Source organism: Ptychodera flava, chromosome 1, assembly GCF_041260155.1.
Source record: "Ptychodera flava strain L36383 chromosome 1, AS_Pfla_20210202, whole genome shotgun sequence".
Taxonomy (NCBI): domain Eukaryota; kingdom Metazoa; phylum Hemichordata; class Enteropneusta; family Ptychoderidae; genus Ptychodera; species Ptychodera flava.
In genome coordinates this window covers 43,866,167-43,893,335 of record NC_091928.1, presented here as the reverse complement: position 1 = coordinate 43,893,335, position 27,169 = coordinate 43,866,167, and the positions used below count along the sequence as shown (strand labels likewise).

The 27,169-nt window shown below is 38.8% G+C and overlaps 1 protein-coding gene across 2 annotated transcripts; it reads right to left on the bottom strand.

Moving 5' to 3' along the window:
* Positions 1–361: 361 nt before the first annotated feature.
* Positions 362–26,824, bottom strand: LOC139138434 (sterol 26-hydroxylase, mitochondrial-like). Of its 2 annotated transcripts, XM_070706822.1 has the most exons (10): positions 26,665–26,824; positions 16,322–16,787; positions 10,005–10,204; positions 7,405–7,608; positions 5,844–6,016; positions 5,083–5,249; positions 4,798–4,876; positions 4,051–4,207; positions 3,173–3,216; positions 362–2,389 (listed from the first exon to the last, which is right to left on the bottom strand). In XM_070706822.1, the coding sequence occupies exons 2-10, from the start codon at positions 16,750–16,752 to the stop codon at positions 2,279–2,281; spliced, it is 1,566 nt and encodes a 521-aa protein (XP_070562923.1). In that variant the 5' UTR covers positions 16,753–16,787; positions 26,665–26,824; the 3' UTR covers positions 362–2,278. The 2 variants fall into 2 exon arrangements, with proteins under 2 accessions (XP_070562923.1, XP_070562932.1); XM_070706831.1 differs by lacking the exons at positions 16,322–16,787; positions 26,665–26,824 and adding an exon at positions 12,404–12,851.
* Positions 26,825–27,169: the final 345 nt, after the last annotated feature.

The following is a 27,169-nucleotide window of genomic DNA, read 5'->3' as shown; positions in this document are numbered from 1 at the left end:
CGCATTTATTATTTTCGTGGAAACCCCAAACAATACCTGCGAGTGTGGGGACGCAAAACAAGGAAAAATTAACTCGGCTCTAATCCAATGTAGTGAAGTCAATATGAAGCTTTGGATAAGGATAGGTTAAACCTGGAATTTGAATTTCCCACGGTTCAAACTAACTCACGTACCGTGCGCAAAATATATGTGTAGTTCCTTCCGTACGCTCTTGTAGACAGGGGTTTGTTTGTACCGCCATCATGTGATCCCATTTGCTTACTAAGTCTGTTGAACACGTCGCGAGCTTTTTATTCCGGAGTAGAACCATTTGGGCTATTGTTTGCACGGGAGAAGGGAGATACTATACCAAGAGAAACACTTTTCCTCCGAGCAGTAGAAAGCGTCGTTTACTTCGAGATTTACAACACATTACAAAACATTGTCAATCAATGAATACAAAATGAATTTCAAAACCCAAACACACAGGGGAAAACCTGATATTAGTATTCATAATTCTAGCGAAAGTACAAGTCTTGTTTTCCTTGCTAATCAAAGCCGACTGCTCACAAGATAACTGAATACAACTGTCAGGCTTTCTCATCAAGTTTTGTTTGGGTTCACATCACAACGGTTTTCGCCTTATAAGCTCTAAAGTATATACACTTTAGCGTCATATAAATGACAAAGATGAAGAAAATATATTAACATGTAATCTTGAGTCACTTATCACTTTACATAATTGTACATTGAAGAACGGAAAGCAAACATTCCATACTTCACTATAGATGTGGGTCTAAAATATCCCTATGTAAGAGGAGGCTGGTCGAGTGTCAAAAACGAACAGGATTGATTGAGACTTATTAGAGGCTATTTAGAAATATTTACCGTAAATTCTTGTATGTCATGTACAAAGACAACACTATCTATGCATCGAAGGGCACTTTGAAATCTGATAACGGTTTAAGCAGACTTCGTTGTTATATCGAAGGGTTGTTTATAGAAATACACCACTGCAAAGCTTGGATTTTTGTAAATGGAGAAGAAAATATAATTATTACAGCCATGCAAATTACTTTGGCTTAATTAATGTGTATGTTTGTAGAAGTACACGAGTGTGTATATTATAAGGTAAGTCAAAATATTGTTTGTTCAATGTAGTCTTCCGTCCAGGAACTGTTGGTACTTATTTAGGCTAGAATTTAAATGTGTTTACCGTGAATGTTTATGAATGCAGTTTTTGGTCGAATCGGTTTATAGTCAATGAGTGAAAACAAGAGGTAAAAATGTGACGAACCGTCAGCAGACATGAGGGGCAATACTGAAAATAAATCTAATTGAGGTTACGATTATAAAGACTGATTGATGAATATCCGTAGCGGAAGTGAAGGACAGTCGGCACCAACATTGCTTGAGTGAATTCTGTCTCATATGCAAAGCATTTACTCTGGAGTCACCTATGTGTTAGTCATTGCAACTTGAAATCTACCGCTACCAAGTCATGTACAAATTTCGGATCTAAAGTTATATAATAAGTTAGGGAGATCAAGTTAAAAGACTGCCTACTTGCCCGCTGATTATACCATATGTATCCCTTATATTAATATTTTTTTAAACTTTTATTCTTCTATTACAGCACCATAGTTCGTATAATTTATCTTTTTCATAATCTCAGCTGCTATGTCCGTATTCAGAAATGGATAACATTTGCCCACATTTAACACAGGTATAGGCGTTAACCTAGAGACATTTGTAGGATAGTTTTTTGCAGTTAAGCACACTGACATATCTCGGTTTCTTTCTTTTGTCAACATATATTGAGAGTAACTGTTACATATCTTGCGATTACAACATTTGCTTATTGCAAAAAGTGATTGGCGGGAAGTGAGAAATGATCAGCCGAAAATTAATCTGCAGACACTTGCCAATGGTTGGAAAACACAGTTTGCCGATAATTCTTGTAAGGTTGATGACCGTGCAGTACATTACAAAGTGATGCGGTAATCACGCATAGACTTTATAGAGTCTAGATCGGTACCTAGTACCTTTGACCTGCTGACGATGGGCCAATAGTAAATGTATTTGATTGATAGTACAGGATGATACACAATTTTGTAATTTAAAAATCACATGAATAACATTATCTATGAACTGTTCATCAGTTTGACAAACATTTTCATGTTGAGAATGATGGAACTCTAAAGGTATCTCTTGGCGCTAGAAAGACCTTTTACAAAGTCACAAGTCCCAAGGTTGTAGTGATTGGCGAATCAGGATAGACAAGTCGATCACGCATGCTCTATGGTGTCCTGTCAATAAACTTCAAGTTGAGAGGTCTGTCTGGCGCAACGATGGTTGTCATCTTGGCCTCTACGTCGGTTGTCGGTTCCAAAATAAACTTCTGACACAACTGCAACGATCAAGGAAAGTGAAAGGGAAACGGTGAAATCAGGAAACGACATGGCAAACTGAATTTGGAAAATGTCTGCAAAGAACAGAAGACAAGGTATACACACAATCTTGGCTTTCAGGGCAATAGTACAAAATTGGCATGACGCTATACGTGTCTATGAAATGAAATATAGAATTATCCTTCATTTGACACTTCTAATTTGTTCATTTACTTTCAAATGGGTAAAGTCATCAATGGTAGACTAGACTCCATTTTGGTTCATATACAATAGTTAGTGTCAGGTAGTTGTCTGTAATCTAGTTTATCGCTGTAACTGCGAATCAATAACTGCAGCTAGACCAGAATGTCAGATTTTGACAAAATTAGGGAGACAATAAACTCTTACCAGTCACACTGCAATAAATTGCTTATGTAATTTATCGGAGAAAATTTAGAGAACAAAACACACAAATCGTCGACGCCACCCATTCAAAACTCAAAATAAGAATTGAAAGCGTTCACTAAATATTATATCCTGCATTCCATGTGGCATCTTGCTGCGAAACAGTGATGCGCGCATCCACAAGTGTGATGCTCTGAGGCCATGTCTAAAATCATATGAACGACAACAAGACGGCCATGTTGGATCTTATCGCAAAACGAAAACAACCCGTAAATCATGATGAATAGCCTCAAAACAGATTTTTAGATTGTACTCTCTTGAGAAATGGCTTCGCCTGAACGCACATGTGGACAAAGCCTAACGTACTGCCTTCGCGTGAAGTTCGTAAACAGACTTACCCTCGCAAGTGCTAAGTGTATTTCCAGCTCTGCCAGTCGTTTACCTTTAGGGAGAAAATGGTACATAATTGAGTGATAAGTGAAGCTGGACTTGAAAAGTTAACGAAATATTAAGCGGCAGTCTCAATACCGTATGACCGTCGTATTAGCTGCTGGTGACACTGGTGTTGTATAAATCCTTTGTTTCCCTTTACATGTGTAATGTGGTTGTATTAAAGGGGTAGGTCATTCACATCAGCTTTATCGAAAAGCAAATTCAACTCGGCCAATATGATGGAAACTTCAAAGGAAAACAGTGGGCAAACACCATGTAAATACTCAATGTCAACAACAAATAATGCGAGAACCAGGGATTGAGATCTTCACCTTTAAATGAATCACTTTTCATTAAGATAAAGCTACTTAACAACCAACACATTCCACAACAAAAAAGCGTGATATTCCGGAATTAAAATAAAGTTTGAAAAAGGGGGCGATAAGAAAAGTACAGGGGCACGCCGGACGGTACTGACTGTCACGAGGTGGTATCATTGTGACCCCCTCCCCACCAATACACTGTTCCAAATTAGCTATAACAATTCGTCCACCGCTTAACAATCGTCGGGCAAATCACAATAAGCGCTGTGAAAGCCAGTGTGGCAGGTGACCAATGAGAACTGCAAACGAACATAATTCTTCATAAAACCGGAAGTGATACTAAGTGATACTAAGTATCTGATCATAATGCCAGAAGATTTAAAAATCACAAAATACCGCTCTGCTACAGTTTTACTATCAACGCAAAGAATCGGTATTCCTTGCTGGCCTCAAACTACTTCGATTATAATTATCTACGTATACATTGACATGGTGACAGCTCTTCAGAAGAAAAAACTTACCAATGCACATCCTTGGCCCGTAGCCAAATGGCAAGGACTTAAATCCATAGAAGTGTTCTTTTTCATCCCGAATCCATCTCTCTGGTTGGAATTCTAGCGGATCTTCGAAGTATTCAGGATCTCGGCCCATCAACCAAGTCTGTCCGGCAAACAGGGTCTTGAAGAAATGTGTTAAAAAGAAATTTAGCCTCTGTCGTATTTATCCCGCCCTTTTAAAACAATTCCTATTCAACTTGTGCTTATCCTTAAAGCCCGCGTACCTGAGACATGATATTCAGTAGTAGTTACTCTGTCATGCTCCTACTGACAGAATCATGGCATAAATTAAAGGTACATAAGTACAGCAAATGTACAAAATATTACCAATACTATATCTTTCAAAGAAGACATTCCCGCCTCTTTTTATCATCAACACTGATAAATGATTGTGTGGTTTATATGGAATAGCACCCTTATGTCGCATGGAAAGGTCACTTGATATATAACATAACACTTTCTCAAGAATGTATTTTAAACGATGTATTGAGCTTAATATATTGTCAATGAACTTCGATCTTACATTAATGTACTTGACGAAAACCTGAGAGAAACGTTAGCACTCTGTTTTATTCAAATTAAGATTATATTGACTGCTTGTATCCGTCTGCAAAATGGGAATTTGTCGTCAGACTTGACAATAATGACGGTAAACCGATCAAGCTGTCGAAAATTGCTCAGTTACTGGATAAAAAGATGAGAGCCACTAACCCCAGCTGGCATGTGGTAACCGGCAACCGTGACTTCTTTTTCCACGATCCGGGAAATATTGATTACCGGAGGATGTAGCCTGTATCGTTGTTTGAACACAAAGAGAAAAGATTTGTTGCATCAGAGAGATTATCAGTTGGGGACCGAAGAGATCTGGAGGAATCGGAGTTTAAAAAATATCACAGAATTTTCAATGTTCACGGTGAAAGATATACCTTTAAGGTATAAAAAGTTACTAGTTATGGAGCTGTAACTTCAGAACGCACTGCTCGGACGCTTTATTACCTCATGGTCTCTCTGAGCACTGCTTTCAAGTACGGCATTCGGTTGATATGCTCGTGTGTTGGAGTCTCTCCTGCTGGAACGACTCGCTTGATTTCCTCATACAATGCTGTTTGCGCATGCGGGTACTTCGCGACGCAATAGAGAGTCCACAAGAACGTGTTTGATGTCTGAAGCAAAGAAAGAAAGAAACAAGCATATAAATTAAAGAATCGCTGTGGGAATATCACCCATTCTTTGAAAACACACATTTGTATAACATTAAATTTGTAGAGTTTTGTTAATCTAAACAGCCCTGTTGTTTGTGGTTAACAGAGTCCAACACGAAAAATCATAACATGCTGATTGAGCAGAGTAACTTTTGCAGAATGAAACAAGGTTGACCTTGACCATCGAGCGTATATTAAGTTAATGATTGACGTTGAGTGATAACTGTTCATAGTAATGGTTCGACCCTGAGTGGTGAAGTCATTTCTGTCTTGATGGACCTCAGACTGAAAGATCCGTCGCCCGAGGGGAGGGGGTTGAAAGCGCCCTTGACCGACGGATCTTTCAGTCCAGATATACCAATGATGTACGTATTACATGTACTCTTTTGAGTGGAATAGTAAAGGTCCAGTTACATCTCTCGCGAACTTTCAAGAGGTCGAATGCAGTAAAATTTACCACAGTGGTGTTGTTAACATTAGATAGATCTTATAGAATCTAATGGCCATAATATTATGATGTTGAATAGACCCTTTAAGATCTCAAGGTATCCTGACCGTATCGACGGCTGCAGCCAGCAACTCTGTAGCATTGGCGTAAATTTCATCGATCTCAAGCGATCCCTGGGCAACCATGTAAGTGACGAAATCAGCCTCTTCTGTGTCGATTTCCTCCCCAGCAGCCATTCTCTTGGTGACGTCATTCATCTTCTCGTCGATTAACTTTTTGGCTGGGAACAGAGAAACGATGCTATTGATTATGCAGTGTTTATGATCGAGTTTGACCGAGATAAAACTGTCTTGGTCCACATGTTCTGTTCAGCGTGTGATTATGAATGAATTGGTCAACAAGCGACCATTTAAAGACAAATAAGAGGTTGCCAACATTTGGTCAAATTGTACAAAGACATCTAATAATATTTTGTCATTATTTTACTTGACCCCAGCCGAAGAGCTCCTGCGCTCATTGCAAAGGAACTATAATATCCAGGATTTGCAGTCGAGGTACGAGAGGGTTGGTGACCATAGTAGAGCAGCTGTATTGTTCCTAAATCTCTCCCGCGCATGCCCATTGGCTGTGTATAACATTTCAATGATTTCACGAGGGATAAATTAGCGCTGTGGTTTTCTTTATCTTTGAATCAATGCCTTTGAATTTTGATTCCTTAATGGGATAGTACTATAACCTTTGACGATATTTCATATTATTTTGTTTGATAGAACAAATAAATGTTCTTAATCTACTCCCGAAAGTTCGTTGACAAACAAATTTCAGCCTTCAAGTTGCAAAAACTAGCTTTCTGTTCAGCAAGGTTCGTACGACAGCTTTACAATAATAGGCAGAAATTAATTAATTGGCCAATGATAATATTGGTCATAACACACAAAGTTTGTGCTGACAAGTCTTGCACTTGGCGTTTCGACGTGATTTTTTTTCGAAAAAATCTATTTAGAGACAGTTCATATATACTTGAAAACACACCAAGACTTACAACTAATAGAAACGTTAAAAGTAACTCGATTAGTTGGAAATCCCAAAATGTGAATTACCAATGAAACGTTACAGTCATCTTTACCACGGTCAAGGAGAGTATTTTCCATATTACTGACATGGGTCATTTTCATCATAATTTCATAAAGTATACTTGTGACCACATTTTAAAAGGTAGGTGCCAGATAGAAGCACCAGTAGAATTTCGAGAAAATAGTCAGAAATGGACACTTTCTCGCTTTTTTTGCGAGAATGCTGCAAGATTTCATTTTGTCTCGCTCTCAATGGGCGAGAATTTATTTTCTCGCCATGAATTTGCGAGAAACAAAATTCTCGCAATCAATCAGCGAGAATTAATTTTCTCCAGCTGTCACTCTGCTAGAAAAATATGCACTTAACGACAAAGTCTCGCTGATTGATTGCGAGAATTTTGTTTCTCGTAGATTCATGGCGAGAAAATAAATTCCCGCCAGTTTTCTAGTAAAAGCGAGAAAATAAATTCCTTGCAGTTTTCTCGTAAAAGCGAGAAAGTCTCCATTTCACGCTAAATCTTGCAATAATTTCTACTGGTATAAGAAACAATATGTAGCAACAAGAAAGGAGTTTCGTAATTTTTCATCCGCTCACCCGTAGCATAGATGATATCCCAAGCTCTAGCGTGCTTCTTCCAAATCCAACTGTTGAACTTCTGATGAACTCGGGTGGGGACAAAAAACAGCCATAATGTTGTATCGAACATATCGTGTACAGCCTGGATGAACTCTTGAGCTTCTGGATGTGGTTTGTCGTCGAGAAGGTTTAATTTCTTGTTCAAAATAATAGCACAAGCAGCTAAGGATAAAGATTAAGAGATTTCCTGTTAATAAATGATCATACATAATGATTTAACGCTTGTAGGATGCAAAACATGCCATACACAGCAAAGAAAATTGTCCCTGTGAGGCACTGAACAGACCCTGACACAGCCATGTGGTACAGGTCTGTGAGAGCAAAGACGTTCCATTGCTGTGACAGGGGCTGATGTGCAAGTTTGTATCTAGAGCTGTGGGGACAGGACTGTATAGAGTGTTGTGGACACGGACCTGGGACAGGATCTGAAATTTCTGCCTGTCCCATTACTGTATTAACAGGACTGTACACAGCAATGCGAATACAGACCTGTAACAGGGTCAACAATTTTAGTGTGCACACCATTATGCCTGTATTAATTTCTTTCATCGAAATTGGCCAATTTTTCTGAAAATATACACTCCTGAAATCTGACAAATTTCAGACCATGTAACAGGCCCTGTAAATACACCACTGTTTGTACACCAGTATTTCACTCATGTGATCACAACACTGGATACACTCAGAAATTGCATCACTGTATACATTCCTGTAATACCAGGCCTGATACAGACCTGTTCATACACCCCTGATATCTGACCAATTTTACAGGTCCTGTAACAGAGGTTATTTCTCAGAGACTGTTACAGGTACTGATCAGACCCTGCTACAGGCAAATACTGAAATCTGCCAGTAGTTTTCTTGCTGTGTACATCATACTCTCGGTGTTTACCTTCGCGACTTCTTACAATCTACCATTTTAAGAAGAACGCAATTCGCTGTACAACCCACAATTATTCGGGGTACAAAGGCTTTTATAGACTCATCTGATGCATATCGGAAAATGTAGGTTTTGGCCTGATATTTTGGAGGCCTTTGTCACAGTGGGATATCAAGGAGTGGGGAATTTAATTAAGGCAGGGTAATGATCTAACCAAAACATATACATGTTATTGACTCCTGATGTATTCGATAGTAGCAAAGTTCCATAAACCTGACCTTGCCCTGTACTTTTTATCATTTTTGTTCTGTCGGAAAACACAATTTTAAGTAAAACTCCATGCATGTCGACGTCCACCTTTTCAACGCGTCGATACAGCGACGTGTATGTGCGCAATGTCCAATCATACTACTCAAAGCTGAATTCTTGTCTGGATTAGAATTTCATTTTAATGTCAAGAACGTCACATATTCGATACATTGCACTGTGTCTGCAAGGCTTTTGCGTTGTGCTTCAACACATTGAAGGGAAAAGATCTTGCGAAAAATTGACTGATGCGCCCTCAACGGTCTTACTTGGCTGCCGCCAATGGCGACCTGCATCAAAACCAGCAACTTCAGCTGACTTGGCTTGGGCGAATTATCTCAAAATCAGGGCAGGGGATCGAGATGGACACATTGTGTAGCAAATGGGGGGGGGGCATGAGAGACACTGGGTGTTAAGGGACCGTTCAGTTTTTACGCCGGGGCGCCGGCAAAATCCAGGGGGGTGGGTCATCGTAATTTTGGAATCCGCGAAAGGGGGGGGGGGGGGTCATCGCTTTTTCACTGGTAGGAAAGGTGGGGGGTCACCACATTTTCAAAAACATAATACCTACAATAAAGTTCACTTTATGCCATGGCCATGATCGACCCTCTTTACCAGAGGGCCGCCTTTGGCGGCCCACCACAAAAATATAATTTATGTATTACCCATGACCCTCTTAACGGGCAGACGTCTTTGGCGGCCGACTCCAATTACGTTTACTTCATGCAATGGCCATGATCGACCCTAATACCGGCGGGCCGCCTGGGGCGGCCCACTACAATAAATTGACTTTATTGTAATACCCCATGACCATCTTAACGGCCGGACGCCTTCAGCGGCCCTGTCCAGTAAAGTTTACTTTATGCAATGGCCATGATCGACCCTCTTTACCAGCGGGCCACCTTTGGTGGCCCACTAGAATAAAGTTGACTTTACGTAATGGCCCATGACCCTCTTAACCGGAGGGCTGCCTTTGGCGAACCACTCCAATAAAGTTTACTTTATACAATGTCCATGGACATAAGTTGTCTATGGAAATGAAGTTAAAAATTGCCTTACAGTCGTCCTAATTAACAGACGTTTGCATGGATGTGGCTGAGAAGTTTGTGCACTGGCATATATGCTACACGAATAAGTGCGCTGCATACCGGAGTTCAAATCAAAACCGTGCGGGTAAATTTGACATATGGGTTTTGGTTATTTTTCAGCGGGGGGGGGGGGGGGGGGTGTCATCAAATTCTTTCTTCTGACAAAGGGGGGGTTCATCTTTTTTCACGAAAAATGCAGGGGGGTCTATATTTTTATGAACACTGGCGACAAGATTTTGCCGTCCCCCAGGCCGTAAAAACTGAACGGTCCCTAATACACTTACAATCCAAGGACCAGGTAAACAGTATATTTTCAATGTCGGGTACAATGTTATCCTTTTTGTGACCATCTCTGGCTCTGACCACCTTATTTGTCAGGTCAGTGATGACGTCATTGACAGCGTCGGTGTAGGAGGCAACTTCACGTGGTCTCATCATTCGCTTGCTGAGTGCAGTTCTGTTGCGGTGCCAGTCAGCTCCTTCACTGTAAAAACAAAAAAAAGTTTAACAGTTTTAATGTTAAGTTCTGTAGATATGTTTATAATACAGTATTTACGTGTTACCATGGCGATCATATCGGCCAAGATATAGCCAGTCTGATAACGCGAAAGTGTTGTTGCACCGAGTAGAAAACTTTTGTGCACTCATTCTACTGATATTGTCCGCTGGAAACCCTTTTGAGCTCAGTGCGCATTTTTCCTGCGAGGTTCCGACATGTGCCTTGTATAGAAATGGCATCAAAGACGGAAGCGACCTTAACTGCAAGTAACTTTTGATGACAGTGTTGTACGATTCGATTGCTGAGTAAGAGAACACACTATGATGAATAGCTACAACACTGTGCCTGTTTATCGCAAAGATCAAGAAAACGTCCGCCACAACTCGAGGATTTGAAACCCTTTGAGGAGGATGTGTTGCACCGACCGACCGGCACTTTTTACATTCAAAGACCACAAAGACAACTTCATGAACATTCCGACACGAAGGCTCAGCAATCCGACCAAGGGCGAAATCATCGTCCACATGCACGGGTCGTTATGGGGCCGTGGGCAATTAATAATTGCGCTTGGCCTCAGTCAGTGGTCGTTTGTTTGTTTGTCCGGGTTTTTTATTGTTTCTTGGAAGGTGGTGATTTACTTGCCTTGAATTGCTGGAATTAATTTGATGTCGGATTAGATCATCGTCTACGAGACTCTTGTCGATGTATGTTACCGACATGGAAACATGACGTAATTAGGCTTTTTGTTCCTGCATAGTGCGAACGAGTAGAGATTCCACTATTCACAATAAGACTGCATTGTTTGGACTGCTAAACGCAAAGTGAATTATAGCACAAAGATTTGCCACTTCCAGGTCTACTTGTTACAAAAGACATCGTTAGCATTTGAAGTTAATCTTACTTCTTCCTTTTGACTGTCCATCAAAGTGTAAACAGATAAGACGTTCGTGATGTGTTCTCAGAAGTCGCTCATGGAGACGTTGCCATCGGAACTGGATTACTAGTAGTAAGCGATTTCGTGATAGGTCATTTCAGGTCACGTGCAACTCGTTCTGCCAAGGTTTGGTTTCGGGGAGCATCAAGCTGCCCGGAAAAGAGACCTTGGCAAACTAAGGTGGAGTGAGATGGGCCAAGGAAGTAAATGAATACTTGAGACGATCAATAATGATGTCAGAGCAAGTATACGTGTCAATCAATGGAGAAATTCCTCAGTCGTCATTGACTATTTCAAAGGAAAACGGAACAAGTCAAAATGTACATTCATCATTACATCTGATATTGTCAACTCCTACTACCCATTGACCTCGGAAGATCTCTAGCACAAATCAGTTAATTTTTGCGAGAAAACATACTTCGATTTCCGACGAGGTTGATACTATAAACGTGAAATTTGCGAAGACAATAGGGCTCAATAACGGGAATGCATAACATTTCTCCGAGCAATAGGACGGCATCGTTTAGACAAATGCAAAAAGACAGAGCTAATAGAGCCTTAAAGTAAAAGCATTTCTAAAGCTTTCTCCAGCAAACTTTCAACCAAAGTTCTCTTTTCAAATAAAAATCGGGGTTTGCCGTGCAAATATTGATACAGTAACTAGAGAAACAAAGTATCCACTATTTACAGATATTTGAAATTCAAAATGGCCGCCATCATATCTGTCACGTGCTATCTGTATGGAGAGGGAATTAAATCCCTAATTTTCACAAAACTTCTCAGATCCATAAACCTCAAAATGACCCCCACAAGTGGTAGGACAGAAGAATATTCTAAAAATTTGAGAGTCCGATTATCTGTCCCCGAGGCGCGTTCTACCTTTAAAAATACTTTTCTTAGCGAAACAATTTCTACCATTACCAGGGGTGAATGGTCCGACCCCAAGGTAGAACTCATTTGATTTATAATACGCATGTGTGAAAAACAGATATTGTAAAATGTCATGGCAAAATTTGTCTGCTTTGCTGTAAGGTACACATAAATACAAGTATAAATGTTGTCTTTCTTTTCAACAGCATCATCAAGATCAGGCGCATTCTCGTCAATTTTAATACATACGGCCTGATGGGAGAGTTGCTGTAAAGGTTATGTTGTCTGCCACAATCATAATGAGACGCGTTTTACAACAACCTCACAGCGCTGTGTGCATTGACCTCCAGGTCTTTCGTATGCAAAATACGATCACTTACTGGAGTAAGACGCCCAGGGCCAGGTTTCGTTCCTCTCGATGTGCTAGCCAGGGTTCAAAGGGACCTCTTCGAGGGTATTTCCCTTCATTTCTCAGTACAGTTTCAAAAAGCTGCGGATCTGCCACTGACACCATAACGTACTTCCCAAACTTTTGTTTCCAGATGGGGCCAAAGTCCTGCCGCATCTTCGTCATGCTGTCCCACGGTTTCTGAATTGTGCCCCTGACAATGGCGTCAACCATAAAGAAGATGTTTTTGAAGGCTCCCAAGTTGACCTCGGGTACTTGATCATATGGCTTCGCATTCTCAATGTCAATATTATTAGACTCATCTTTCGGCGATGTCGCAGCACTTGAGGCGAGCCGTACGTAGCTAAAAATGCCGCTGTTCTGTCGGCCCAGATATCTGAGAGCAGCACTGGGAATCGCCATTATGACCTTGAAAGCATGACCTCAGTAGGTGACAGGGTATGGTGACCCCAAATTAAAGGGCATAAAGCGCACAACACGCCGCTGTGTACATACGCCGAAAGCCATGGCGATGCGATCAAGGCCTAGCTGTATTGTGGGGATGTTGGGATGGGTTGGGAGGTGGAGAGGTGGGGAGGGGCTGCTGAACATGTTCACAATACTGACATCTACACATCTTGTGGCCAGAAAATGTGAATGAGATCTAGTGCCATCATCAGATGACGACAATAACAACGCTAAGTTTGATCGCGTACGGATTGCCTTTCAAGTTGTATAGTTGAGGATGGTGTTTTAGGCAGTTTGTATTTCTTCATTTTTAAAAATACACAAATATGCATAAGTCTATTTTTTAAGTAGGTATCACGTTAGCTTCAGAAAAATTGCCTTTTTAACGTCCAGAATAGATAAACTGACGTGTGACAAAGAATTGTGTACAGCAAGCGCAACTGTGATTTTCAGACAATTGGATATTATTCCCTCATATTTGATTTGTTCAGCGAAGAATGATACGAATGAGGTAATGACCGTGTCACTACTTCGACACGGTTATCACATCACGAGTATTTTCCCAGCAGGATGAAGAAAAATACTGGGTATTAAAATACTAATGTAACGTAGACGAGGTGACTCTGCCCGCTTTTTGAATTTAATTTGTATCAGTTTACATAGAGTTGTAAATCGCTAGATCACCTGGCCTAATGCAAAAACATGGGTGGACTGTGCAGTACTTTTCCATATGTGCTGGAAGCAGAGGATTCAACAACGCTTCATTCAGCAACTTGAAATGCCTCACTTCTCTGGAAATTCCAAGTGCAAGGAAAAGGAACATCATGGACACAGCATCCCGAACAGCTCTGACAGCTAGCTACATCATCGGGCTTTACAAAGACATCCAAACAGATAACACTCATGTTAACTCCAGCGATATGCTTTCAAAAATGGGATGACATTTGTGGCTCATATGACTGATTGCACCCAACAAAGTGTGGTCCATAGTCCAGAGACCTTTGGAGTACATGGCTTCAGATTATGAGATGCTGTGCTACTCAGTTAACTCCACCTCCCTCCGTTAAGTCATCTTCACGTAGGGCTACATGAACAATAGTCATCTTAGAAATGGTGGAATGAAGGTAGATGAGTGTGCTAGTGATCAACCAATAAATTATTCCTTTGATTGTAGCAACCGGGGTTGTGATTCCATTTTAATGTGAAGATGGTTTCATTTCATGTTTATTTGTCCTGCTTCTGACACTTTGTCTTCGTTTAGTCTCCGACTCATCTCCTAACGAATCTACTTTTATGTTTTTCTCATTGGTATAAGTGGTACAGAAAGATGTCAACGGTCAACGCATACTTGTGCGCTCTTACTGTAATTTACTAGTACTATATAACGCATAGTCTCATAAGTTCACCATAAATTTGTTTTTAACAGCCCCTTTCAATGCTATAAACGTCAATCGATTGTGAAAATTCATGAGTACCACTGACACTGAGCCGGCGTCATCGCATCGTACTTGTGCTACCTTTTGAACAATAGCGTCTCAATGAGCCGAACAAACCTACCAGGGTCAAAGGTCCATCTCCATGCAGCTAGAACTCTTTTGTCATATATAAATGCGCATGTGTGCAAAATAATATATTGTAAAATGACATTGCAAAATTTAGTGTATGTGGCACTTCTCCGCATAATACATACAAAAAGCAATAATTTCAGAGAAATTTTGTTTATCAACAGTGTCCGGTTCCCGTCATAGAACAATTGGGTGGTTGTTTAATTAAAAGTTACTGCTAAGGCCGCGTTCAAAAATGGTTGGGGGGTCTGGAGGAATTGCGATTGAATTTTTTTTTCAGATCCCCCTCAAAAACCTAAAAAAATTGTAAGTCTCCCCCGTCTATATGATCAAAAATTTTCAAGTCCACCGCCCCCCCCCCCCCCGCCATTATCATATAGCCACATATTTATTAGGAACGCACGCAGAGCAAAATTAATATGTATTGCGTACTTCTGCATGCAAATAATCCACACTACTTCTTTTAGGTAGTTGTAGAGCCATACATGTATTCCTAAGACAAGTTCTTAAATTGATTCATTTTTAAATGCATCAGTAGACTTTTTGGATTTATCAGTCTAAGCCGACTTGACTTTATCCAACTCTGGCCAGGTCAATGACACCAGCTGAACAGCACACAAAATCACAATCACGAGAGAGTATGCAAATATGAATTCCTGGCTACATTTTACCAAAGTGTGAAACTGAGAACAGTGAACTACCGATATTTTTTCCCAAAAGTACAAGACATATACAACTTAGATGCTACTTATAAATGTTTTTCAAGATATCTACTTATAAATATTTTACAATACTGGAAAGTTTAAATATCCCATCAAATAAATCTTTTAATCCCAGAGGTTTTGGAAGTAATAATGGTAAATTTGGTAAAGAATAAATAGTTCCATTTAGTCACGCATTTTTTCATTTAAATTAGAGTCTTACTGTTCAAATTTTACTTTTGTGTTATTGTATAATGAGATGAGAAATTTCATTCACTGCATGAACTTTAAATGATGGTTTTATATATTGATTTTAAGTGATTAGAGAAAAACTCTGACTTTTCATCGTACATTTGTATAAATCAAGCATGGTGACCCCATTTTTTTCTCTAATATTTGATTACTCTCTATTTCTCATATTTCGAAATTCAAAATCCATGGTAACTAGTCTTCTTTGTGTTGCTCTCTGGCCTGATCTTGTGTACATGTATGTTTCACTGTCAATTGAGTGTCCCATGACCAAAACTCTTCTTAAACTACATCAGAGTCAGAGCTACATGTATCACTGTCACTGCCGGTGTGCAGTGACAGTGACAATGACAGTGGCAAACACAGCCTGTGAATATATTGTATATACCCCGCATTTGTATCATTGACAAATAACTTTTAGTCTGAACTTTAATTCAACTATCACCAATATTTGGACAAACGGGCTTGTCGACAAACTAAATATTGTGTTTTCAGCATGCTTTAGAGAGAAATCAAGAAACTGTATTTGATACATTACATAGAAATATTAACAAAATTATCAACAGTTGCAGCTCCTGCCCCTTTACAAGGCCAACTTGTTGTTTTTACGAAAATTTTAATGGCATTCATACATGTTTAGATTTTTTCGAGATTAAAGTCATAAAATCCACCAAAAGCCTTTCAGATTTTGTTTAGTTATTGCTTACATTAGAACCTTTGGACGACATCAAAACGTTGGAAACCAAAATATTTTCAAGTCCCCCTCGGCTACACCCAGAATTTTCGAATCTCCCCCGAATTCCTCCAGCCCCCGCCCCTCACCATTTTTTTTGAACGCAGCCAAAACAGTGTACTGCTAAGAATGTAAACTTGACTCCCATAGCGTGTATTTGCCTTATTTCGTCACATACAAATATGGCCACTTACTGAAGTAAGACGCCGAGACCCAGTTTCCGTTCCTCTCGATGTGCTATCCAGGGTTCAAAGGGAACTCGTCGAGGATACTTTCCTTCATTTCTCAGAACGGTCTCAAAAAGTTGTGGATCGGCCAGTGACACCATAACGAACTTCCCGAACCTTTGTTTCCAGATGGGGCCAAAGTCCTGTCGCAACTTCGTCAGCATAGGCCACGGTTTCTGCATTGTGCCTCTGAAAATGGCGTCAACCATAAACAAGACGTTTTTGAAGGTACCCATGTTGAATTCGGGTATTTCGTCGAAAGATTTCTCATTCTTGGTGTCAGCAGTGTTAGATTCCTCTTTCGGCGACGTCGCCGCAGTCGAACGTAGCCGCACGTAGTTTAAAACGCCGCTGTTCTGTCTGCCAAGACACCTGAACGCAGCACTGCGAATCGCCATGATGACTTTGAAAGTATGACATCATCATAAACCAGCTGACGAGTTGCACTTATGGAGTTCGCGCGCACCCGGAGACTGTCATGTGGGAAAATTTTGACAGGTCACGTATATGCACTTCCGCATTGCGACGAACGCCCTCTGTATGCTCTCCGTACTATAAACGTATCGTTTATAATCAAACCGGCGGGTGGCAATATATAGGAAATCATGGAAATCAGGCTATGTGAAATGTATATTTTGTTTAGAAACGAGCATTTAAACCACATGCGCTCCTTAGCTGGGACGTCTGCGAAGTAGATCGATTATCGGATCGATCTATTGTAGATCCCGTAGTTGATATGCCCGACACTTAGGTTGCAGCGGCGGGCTTATCGACTACGGGATCAATAGATCGATCCGAAAATCGATCTACTTAGCAGACTACCAAGCTAAGGAGCGCCTGTGATTTAAACGTAGGGTTTGTGCGAGGTTGTCGGCGAGTGAAATACGCAGTTAAAGAGTGTCGAGGAGTTCAATTTTTCGAGAGAGGGCCGCGGTAACGCCGGTTAGCCAGATCATGGTCGACAAAACAAACAGTGATGCAAAAATATTTTATATAGCGTTGTCCGAGCCCCCTTTTACTGCAAAATGTTACCATAGAAATGCGTGTGTTTCTCATATATATATATATATATATATATATATATATATATATATATATATATATATATATATATATATATATATATATATATATATAACACAAATCCAAATTACTTCAAGTACAAAGTAATTATATCTGTTACTTAAGTTTCATGCATACTTATTGCCATTAAGTTTATCTGATATCATTACTTTGTACTTGAAGTAATTTGTGTTATAATTTATAATGCTCTGCTTCAACATTGAGCACTGTAATTTCTAAAGAGTGTATGTATGTATGTATGTATGTATGTGTATGTGTTTATGTGTATATATGTGTGTTTAAAGTTGTGACCAAAGTTTTCTATGGTAGTCGTTCTAAAAGGCCGCTGCATAATGATGAAAATCGTGTATTGTAGGCCTGATTGTTGATGACCCAACCCATCGCTTGTATATGAAGAACCTTTTTAATGTGGCCGATATCTGTCTTTTACAGAGAGCTGGCTAGGCTCTTTCGTCATCATATTATTCAATTTGTAACTGAATTTGTAAGGGGTGGACCATTTGATATCCTGGGGGGTCTGGAAGATTTCTTGGGGGGCATTATTTTTATTTCCACATGTCTCACTGGATGTTTTTTTCCTTGTGAATCCTGGCAATTTTTTTTGCATTCTTCCTTCAAAGATTTTTTTTTTAATGCAGCGATATATATATATATATATATATATATATATATATATATAATTTTTGGGGTATATTTTAAACATTCAGTCATTCAATGTTTTAATGAAATTGTTGTCATGTCAGTTTTAAGATAGGAACTTAAAAGTGTCAATTCTAAAGTTTGAATACAGTATTTTGAATGAGCTGTGAATGTACTCCACTCTTTTTATGCATAACCAGATGTCCAGAACTGTTGTAAGAAAAATGTGATTGTGAAATATTAGTGCATGTTGCTTTCTAATATTGAACTTGTCATGCTTTTAATATGAACTGCAGATTTCATAATGATCAGAGTACACTTTGCAAAACAGACTTTCAATCTACAGACATCAAGATATTTCTGACATATATCCCTGATATATTAATTAACTGCGCCTGAAGGGCGCGCCGAAAACTATTAAATATCTAGATATCTCTGATATATATATATATATATATATATATATATATATATATATATATATATATATATATATCTGATGTATGAAAGTCATGCAGCTGAAAGGCATGCTGAAAATATTGTTTGATATTTTAAAGAAATGCGCCCGAAGGGCACGCCAAAACAATTTTAAACATACATATATCACAGATATATGTATGTCTGATATATTAAAGTTTTGCACTAGGACAGGGCTCTGAAAAATATGTCTTATTATCATTAAAGTTATGCGCCTGAAGGGCGCGCCGAAAAATGAAATTGAATGATGAAAATCATGGCTAGCACGATGCATTTGATGCATTTTAGGCAAGTGGAAAGGCCAAGAAAGAAAAGAAGTGTGCGTGGAAATGAGAAAATTACATCCCAAAAGGTTCATGCTGATACTGTGATAGATTTTTTTTCTTCCACATTAGCTTGCCAGTTTTTTTTTGTTCATATGTCATCTAAGGCAGAATTGTTTTTCCCTTGTATCTGCTGGGAATTTTATTTTTTCGAAAATCTTCCAGACCCCCCAGGATATCAAATGGTCCACCCCTAATGCGTTGACCAAGGCAAGTGATGATGTATTCAATTCAAGAAAACCAAAAGCACTATCATTCAATACCGGGTTGGAATGATGTTGTCAAAGAAGCATATACTGCAGATTGTACAATGTTTCATACAGGATGGCATCATCAGGGGGGTTCCCCCTTTACCAGAACATTTACAGGGGTGATTTCACCAGTTCATGTGTTCTACTTGTATCTCTAAGGTGTAACTAGCACCATTTCATGGGGAGGGCCTCGCTCCCCTGACAAATGCCAAAATGTCAACAGAGGGGGAATCTCTCTATCTGGATGAAACACTGCACTGGAATTATGACAACACACAATATGATACCTTTCATAGATTTTATTATTTTGAATAATGTAACAATACTCAATAAAATTTTCAGTCATACAAAATCGTAAGTTAAAAAGTTCATGTGGAACAAGCAGTGATAAAAAAGTTTTCACCTAATCAAAGCGAAATAAAATGTAAAGAGTTTCCATGCTTTCAATGGCAATTTAAAAGCACACTTTCAGAATGCACCATACCACTTCACAATATATCACTTTTGATGCTCATGCCAGTTTTGATATTGTATGCGAATAATCAATTTTCAATGACTTTCAGGACAAAATTACTATTTCAATGAACTTTATGGGAAGCTTCAACATTAAAATATTGTTTAGGACTTTCCATGAGTGTTATGGACCCTGCATAGTACCAATGTATTCTATTTGTCAAAATTGTGTGGCTGTATTCTTATAAAGTCTTACAACTATCCTACATTAAAAAAGGCGGGTATTTGCTGGTACTGATTGACTACTGCATGGTAAATTTGCATTCACTTGTAACATGATGCGCTTAAACTTCAATCACATTAATTTTGTTCAGTTCATAAAGAGTTTAGGTTCCTGTTGTGCTACTCATACACTCAATCTCACTAATATTGATGGTTACAATAATAGTTACAATAAATCAAATCGTTAATTCAGAGAAAATGATTTTTTGAGCAAAAATGCAAAAAATTACCCCAAAAATACAAATTTAAAAAGTTTACCACAATTTGAACATATCTTACAAAGGCAAACCTCGGGATCACGCATACCAAGTTTAAAAGCAATTGGACGAACACTTTATTAGGAGAAGATTGTGACCAAAAAAATATCGTAAAGACAATTTTCAAAATTTTAACCACAAGTTGAACAAATGTAACTAGAATCACCATTAAGAACCAGCATACAAAGTTTCAACAAAATCTGGTACATGGTTACAGAGTTTTAGCAATTAGCTTGAGTTTCCCTTTTTAATCATTTACAGCCTAGACGATAATTACACCTGACATTGTTGGCAACTCCTCAATTACAAAGCTTGCCTGTTTCCTGTTCTGCTAACAGTTTAGTGCAACCAATTCTCTTTCCACAAGTTTCATGAAGATCAATCACTTGTTCTCTTTAGAACTGAACTTTGTGTTTCACATTTATGTCACTTCTTGTTTCTAATCGTGTTCCCATTTTGTAAATACATACTGTAGTGTTCTAGACGTAGCTATGTCAATCATGCATTTGAAGCAGAGCAAATATGTAAGTACATATGGAATACTTCATAGCTAAATATTTTGAGTCAGAGTGTACTACGTCTGAGCTATTTAAAAATACTGGACCACATACAACATGGTCATGGCTTACCAAGCAGGAGTTTTCAGGTTGTATTCATTTTGTGTAAATACAGTGATGTACAAACAGACTAGAAACTACCGTTACACAAGGAGAACAATGAAACATGGGGTCAAAGTCCCTGTAGCTACTTTAGGCATGGACAGTATAGAGGACGTACATAGCATAACACCAAATATATACTGAGTGCAGAGGTCCCTCGGCAATACAATGTTCTGTTATCATGACAGAAGAATGTTTCATTACAGATCCATATTTACACAGACATTCATTAGTAGCAAGCATAGAAAACTGTCATTTATACCTACAGTGTCTTTGCCATTCGTCTCTGACACTAGGTGGACACTTATACAGGCAGTTTGACAAAATGCTATCAGATGAGTAACTTTTGCGAAACAAAGTTTTTGACAAAAAATGATAAAACTTGTGTCAAAATACAAAATAGAAGATTTCATCACAATGTCAATATATCACACTAGGGTGACCTTAGGGTGACCTGTAGGTACCTGTATACCAAATATCAAAGCTATCAGACAAGCAGGTTTTTAGGAACACACTTTTTAACCAAAAATGGCAAATATTGCTCCAAAATTACAAAATTGTACATTTCATCATATTTTGAATATATTACATGTTGATAACCTCTTTGAACCTGTATACTAAATATCAAAGCTATGACAATTATTTTTTATGAAAAAGATTTTTGACTAAAATGACAAAAATTGCCTTAAAAATACAAAATGCGTTTCAGCTAACTATTTCTTCATGTGGGGGAAGAGATGAAAGTCTGAGGGTACTACTGGTCAGGAGAGTATTATGGGCACGTAGAATGAGTTTGAAGCCGCAGTCATGCACTGTTGCCATGTCAATGACTGACTTGTGAGGTGGAGCATTGTCCGGATGGAACAAGACACCTTTTCTCAACTTTCCCTTGTCGTATTTTTGTCAGCCTCCCGAAACTCCCTCAACAGGTTAGAATAGTACTCTCCATTGATAGTTTGTCCCTTTTCTAGGTTGTCATCTGAAGAGTTGAAATATATTCAAACCAAGCTTCATTGATCTGGCATCGCTCTGTAGTTAGGCTCAAAACTTTTCACCCAACGCTCATATGTGCAAAATCTCCATTACTACGGTATACAAAGCTAATGTCTGCATCTTCCAGGCTTATGCCTTTCCTTCTTGACACAAGACAACTGCTTCTTTGCAAAGTACCTCGTCTACATAGTCAACTGCCAATCTGAGTACAAAAAAGAAAACATAGCAAGACAACTTAATATACCTGTGTAGTGTATTTACAAAAATGAAAATCTGATGTTTTGACGGGGGATGGTAAGAGGTGTTAAAGTGTATGATAAAATGCACTATTACTTTCTCAAATCAATGTCTCTTCAAAATACTCTTACAACACATCAGCTGTACAGGAAAGATGTTTGGTGTGTGCATAGTTACATCATCATTATTTCTTATTGCTCACAGAATTTTAAATTGACTGAATGTTAAAATTCCCATTATCTTGATATCTACATGATTGCTGTGAGTATTGTTACAAGAGATTCATGCACTGTTTGTGAAAGTTTTGGTATAAGTGGCAAGGATGATGGTCATTATGAGGTTTTATGTGGTATGAGAGAGACTCCATTCCCACGTGACAGGTGTATGACTCCGACTGGGCCAAATAGCAATACAGATAAAATTCCAATGTCATTGCTCAAACTGGTTCAGAATAGATCACACACTACAATCTTAGATTGATAAAGAACATTAATAAGTCACACCACTGTAGTGGATGGAGATGTGTTGAGAGTCTCCATTCCCACATGACAGGTGTGTGACTCTGAATGCTTCAAATGTAAATTGACAGAATGTAATTACCATGTCATTGCTCAAACTGGTTGAAAATAGCTAACTTAAAAATAAAATGAAGGAGAACATTTGTACGTCACACCAATATAGTAGTTTTAGATGTCTTGTGAGTCTCCATATCCACATGACAGGTGTGTGACTCGACTGCTCCAAAAAGTCATGCATAGATAAAATTCCCATGTCATTGGTCAAACTGGTTCAGAATAGCTCACCAAGAAATAAAATGAAGGAGAACATGGATACGTCACACCATTTACCGGTAATGGTTGGAGATGTTTTGAGAGTCTCTATTCCCACTTGACAGGTGTGTGACTCCGACTGCTCCAAATGTCAATGGATAGGTAAAATTATCATGTCATATTCAAACTGTTTTTGAATAGCTCATAGAAACATAAAATGAAGGAGAACATTGATGAGTTACAACATTATAGTGTTTGGAGAAGTGTTGAGAGTTTCCATTCCCATGTGACAGGTGTGTGACTCCGACAGTTCCAAATGTCAATAGATAACTAAAATTCCAAAGTGATTATTGAAACTGGTTCAGAATAGCTCACAAAAACATAAATGTAGGAGATCAAGAATAAGTCACAGCATTATAGTGGCTGGAGATATGTTGAGACTCTCCATTCCCACGTGACAGGTGTGTGACTCTGACAGCTCCAAATGTCAATTGATACAACAAAATTCCCATGTCAATATTCAAACGCTTTCAGAATAGGTCACCAAGAAAGAAAATGAGAAAAAAATGATACATGTATGCATAAGTAATGCATAATGGTTGGAGATATGATGTAAGTCTCTCCATTCCCACGTGACAGGTATATGACTCCGAAAGGTCTGATTACAAGTCATACAATAAAGTTCAAATGTAATAATTAAAAGTGGTCCAGAATAGGTCAGGAAAACTTAAAGAATAGGAGAAGATGCAAGACACAAAATAAGGGGGTTGAAGCTGTGTAGAGAAACTCTCTATTCCCACGTGACAGGTGTGAGACTCCGAAAGGTCTAAATTACAAGTTAAACAACAAAATTCACATGCAATAATTTAAAAGGGTTGAGAATAGGTCAGGAAACATAAAAGATATGAGAAGATGTGTCAGACACAAAATATTGTGGTTGGAGCTGTGTTGAGAAACTCTCCATTCCCACGTGACAGGTGTGTGACTCCCAAAGGTCTAAATTACAAGTTAAACAACAAAATTCACATGCAATAATTTAAAAGGGTTGAGAATAGGTCAGGAAACATAAAAGATATGAGAAGATGTGTCAGACACAAAATATGGGGGTTGGAGCTGTGTTGAGAAACTCTCCATTCCCACGTGACAGGTGTGTGACTCCCAAAGGTCTAAATTACAAGTTAAACAACAAAATTCACATGCAATAATTTAAAAGGGTTGAGAATAGGTCAGGAAACATAAAAGATATGAGAAGATGTGTCAGACACAAAATATGGGGGTTGGAGCTGTGTTGAGAAACTCTCCATTCCCACGTGACAGGTGTGGGACTCCCAAAGGTCTAAATTACAAGTTAAACAACAAAATTGAAATGTGATAATTTAAAGGGGTTCAGAATAGGTCAGAAAAAACTTAAAAGATAGGAAAGATGTGTCAGACACAAAATATGGGGGTTGGAGCTGTGTTGAGAAACTCTCCATTCCCACATGACAGGTGTGGGACTCCCAAAGGTCTAAATTACAAGTGATACAACAAAATTCAAATGTGATAATTTAAATGGGTTCAGAATAGGTGGGGAAAACTTAAAAGATATGAGAAGATGTGTCAGACACAAAATATTGTGGTTGGAGCTGTGTTGAGAAACTCTCCATTCCCACGTGACAGGTGTGGGACTCCCAAAGGTCTAAATTACAAGTTAACAACAAAATTCACATGTAATAATTAAAAAGGGTTGAGAATAGGTCAGGAAACATAAAAGATATAAGAAGATGTGTCAGACACAAAATAGGTGGGTTGGAGCTGTGTTGAGAAACTCTCAATTCCCACGTGACAGGTGTGTGACTCCCAAAGGTCTAAATTACAAGTTAAACAACAAAATTCACATGTAATGATTAAAAGGGGTTCAGAATAGGTCAGGAAACATAAAAGATATGAGAAGATGTGTCAGACACAAAATATGGGGGTTGGAGCTGTGTTGAGAAACTCTCCATTCCCACATGACAGGTGTGTGACTCCCAAAGGTCTAAATTACAAGTTAAACAACAAAATTCACATGCAATAATTAAAAGGGTTGAGAATAGGTCAGGAAACATAAAAGATATGAGAAGATGTGTCAGACACAAAATATGGGGGTTGGAGCTGTGTTGAGAAACTCTCCATTCCCACGTGACAGGTGTGTGACTCCCAAAGGTCTAAATTACAAGTTAAACAACAAAATTGAAATGTGATAATTTAAAGGGGTTCAGAATAGGTCAGAAAAACTTAAAAGATAGGAAAGATGTGTCAGACACAAAATATGGGGGTTGGAGCTGTGTTGAGAAACTCTCCATTCCCACATGACAGGTGTGGGACTCCCAAAGGTCTAAATTACAAGTGATACAACAAAATTCAAGTGCAATAATTAAAAAGGGTTCAGAATAGGTCAGGAAAACTTAAAAGATAGGAAAGATGTGTCAGACACAAAATATGGGGGTTGGAGCTGTGTTGAGAAACTCTCCATTCCCACATGACAGGTGTGTGACTCCGAAAGGTCTAAATAACAAGTGATACAACAAAATTCAAGTGCAATAATTAAAAAGGGTTCAGAATAGGTCAGGAAAACTGAAAAGATAGGAAAGATGTGTCAGACACAAAATATGGGGGTTGGAGCTGTGTTGAGAAACTCTCCATTCCCACATGACAGGTGTGGGACTCCCAAAGGTCTAAATTACAAGTGATACAACAAAATTCAAGTGCAATAATTAAAAAGGGTTCAGAATAGGTCAGGAAAACTTAAAAGATAGGAAAGATGTGTCAGACACAAAATATTGTGGTTGGAGCTGTGTTGAGAAACTCTCCATTCCCACGTGACAGGTGTGGGACTCCCAAAGGTCTAAATTACAAGTAATACAACAAAATTCAAATGTAATAATTAAAGGGGTTCAGAATAGGTGAGGAAAACTTAAAAGATATGAGAAGATGTGTAAGACATAAAATATTGTGGTCGGAGCTGTGTTGAGAAACTCTTCATTCCCATGTGACATGTGTGTCATGACTCTGAATGCTCTAAATGTCAATCAATACAACATAATTCCAATATTAATGCTCAAATTGTTTCAGAATAGGTCAACAAGAAAGAAAATTGAGGGAAACAGAGATAAGTTACACAATTATGGTTGTTGGGGATGTGTAGACTAAGACTCTCAATTCCTACGTGACAGGTGTGTGACTCTGAATGCTCTAAATGTAAATCAGTACAACAAGATTCCCATGTCAATGCTCAAAATGATTCAGAATATGTCACCAGGAAAGAAAATGAAGATCAACATTGATAGATAATTCCATGCTAGCGGTTGGAGATGTGTTGAGAGCCTTTTCATTCCCATGTGACAGGTGTGCAACTCCAAATTTTCTAAATGTCAATGGATATCATAAAATGTCAATGTCAATGCTCAAATACAATATGTCACCAAGGAATAACATGAAGGAAAACATTGATAAGCAAAACCATTTAATGAATAGAGATATGTTGCGAGTCTCTTCATTCCACGTAAAATGAATGAGATAGATAAGTCATAGTCATAGTGCTGCAACAGTTGTTGCGTCTCATTCCCTTCTGTTACAAGTCTATCACAAATGACAAAAAAAATGATACTCACTTTGTGCTCATGCACTTTCTCTATTAACAAATGTGGTGGTTTCAATCGGGTTCGAACTCACAACGTACGGTACCCTGTCACCTAGCGGAGCTCGGAGAAGACTGTACAGTTGTACAGCAATAGTTATTTGAGGGAAGCGCTTGCGCAAAAGCCTGGCCTATGACCTTTGATCTCATATTCCGTGACTAAACGTGAGCATTCCCACATGACACATTCCATTTCCCAGGTGACAGGCTCCCTGTCGCGCGCACTACCCCTATCACGAGTTGAGATGACCCATTTACTACACACAGCACAACACACCCATCTATATTTAGTCTGGTTCCCTATCCCCTTTCTACAGCGCAGCCAGCGGTAGAAAGGGACAAGGAACCAGACCAGCGTGTTGAAAGCTCTAGCGTTCGCGATCAAGAGTTTCTGTATTAGTCCACAGTTGATTGCTGAGTTCAGCGTACAGTATACGGCATCGAAAACTACAAGTGCCTGTTTATAAGTCTACGACGGCCATAAAGACTTGCATTTACACGCATCCTGTAGCTGAGAAAGCTTCGGAACGATCGAGCACGATTTGATTAAAACCAGTTCCCGAGAATTATAAAGAATCATCCTAGATTGATAATTTTCCATCCCTCCATTTGATATAATTCTGAAAGGCAGTTCTAGCTATGTGATCGTTTATTTGACCGATTTTCAGCAATAATACCTTTTTAACACAACGTCTGGTACACGGCAATGATACAGAAAACCGCTACTACGATT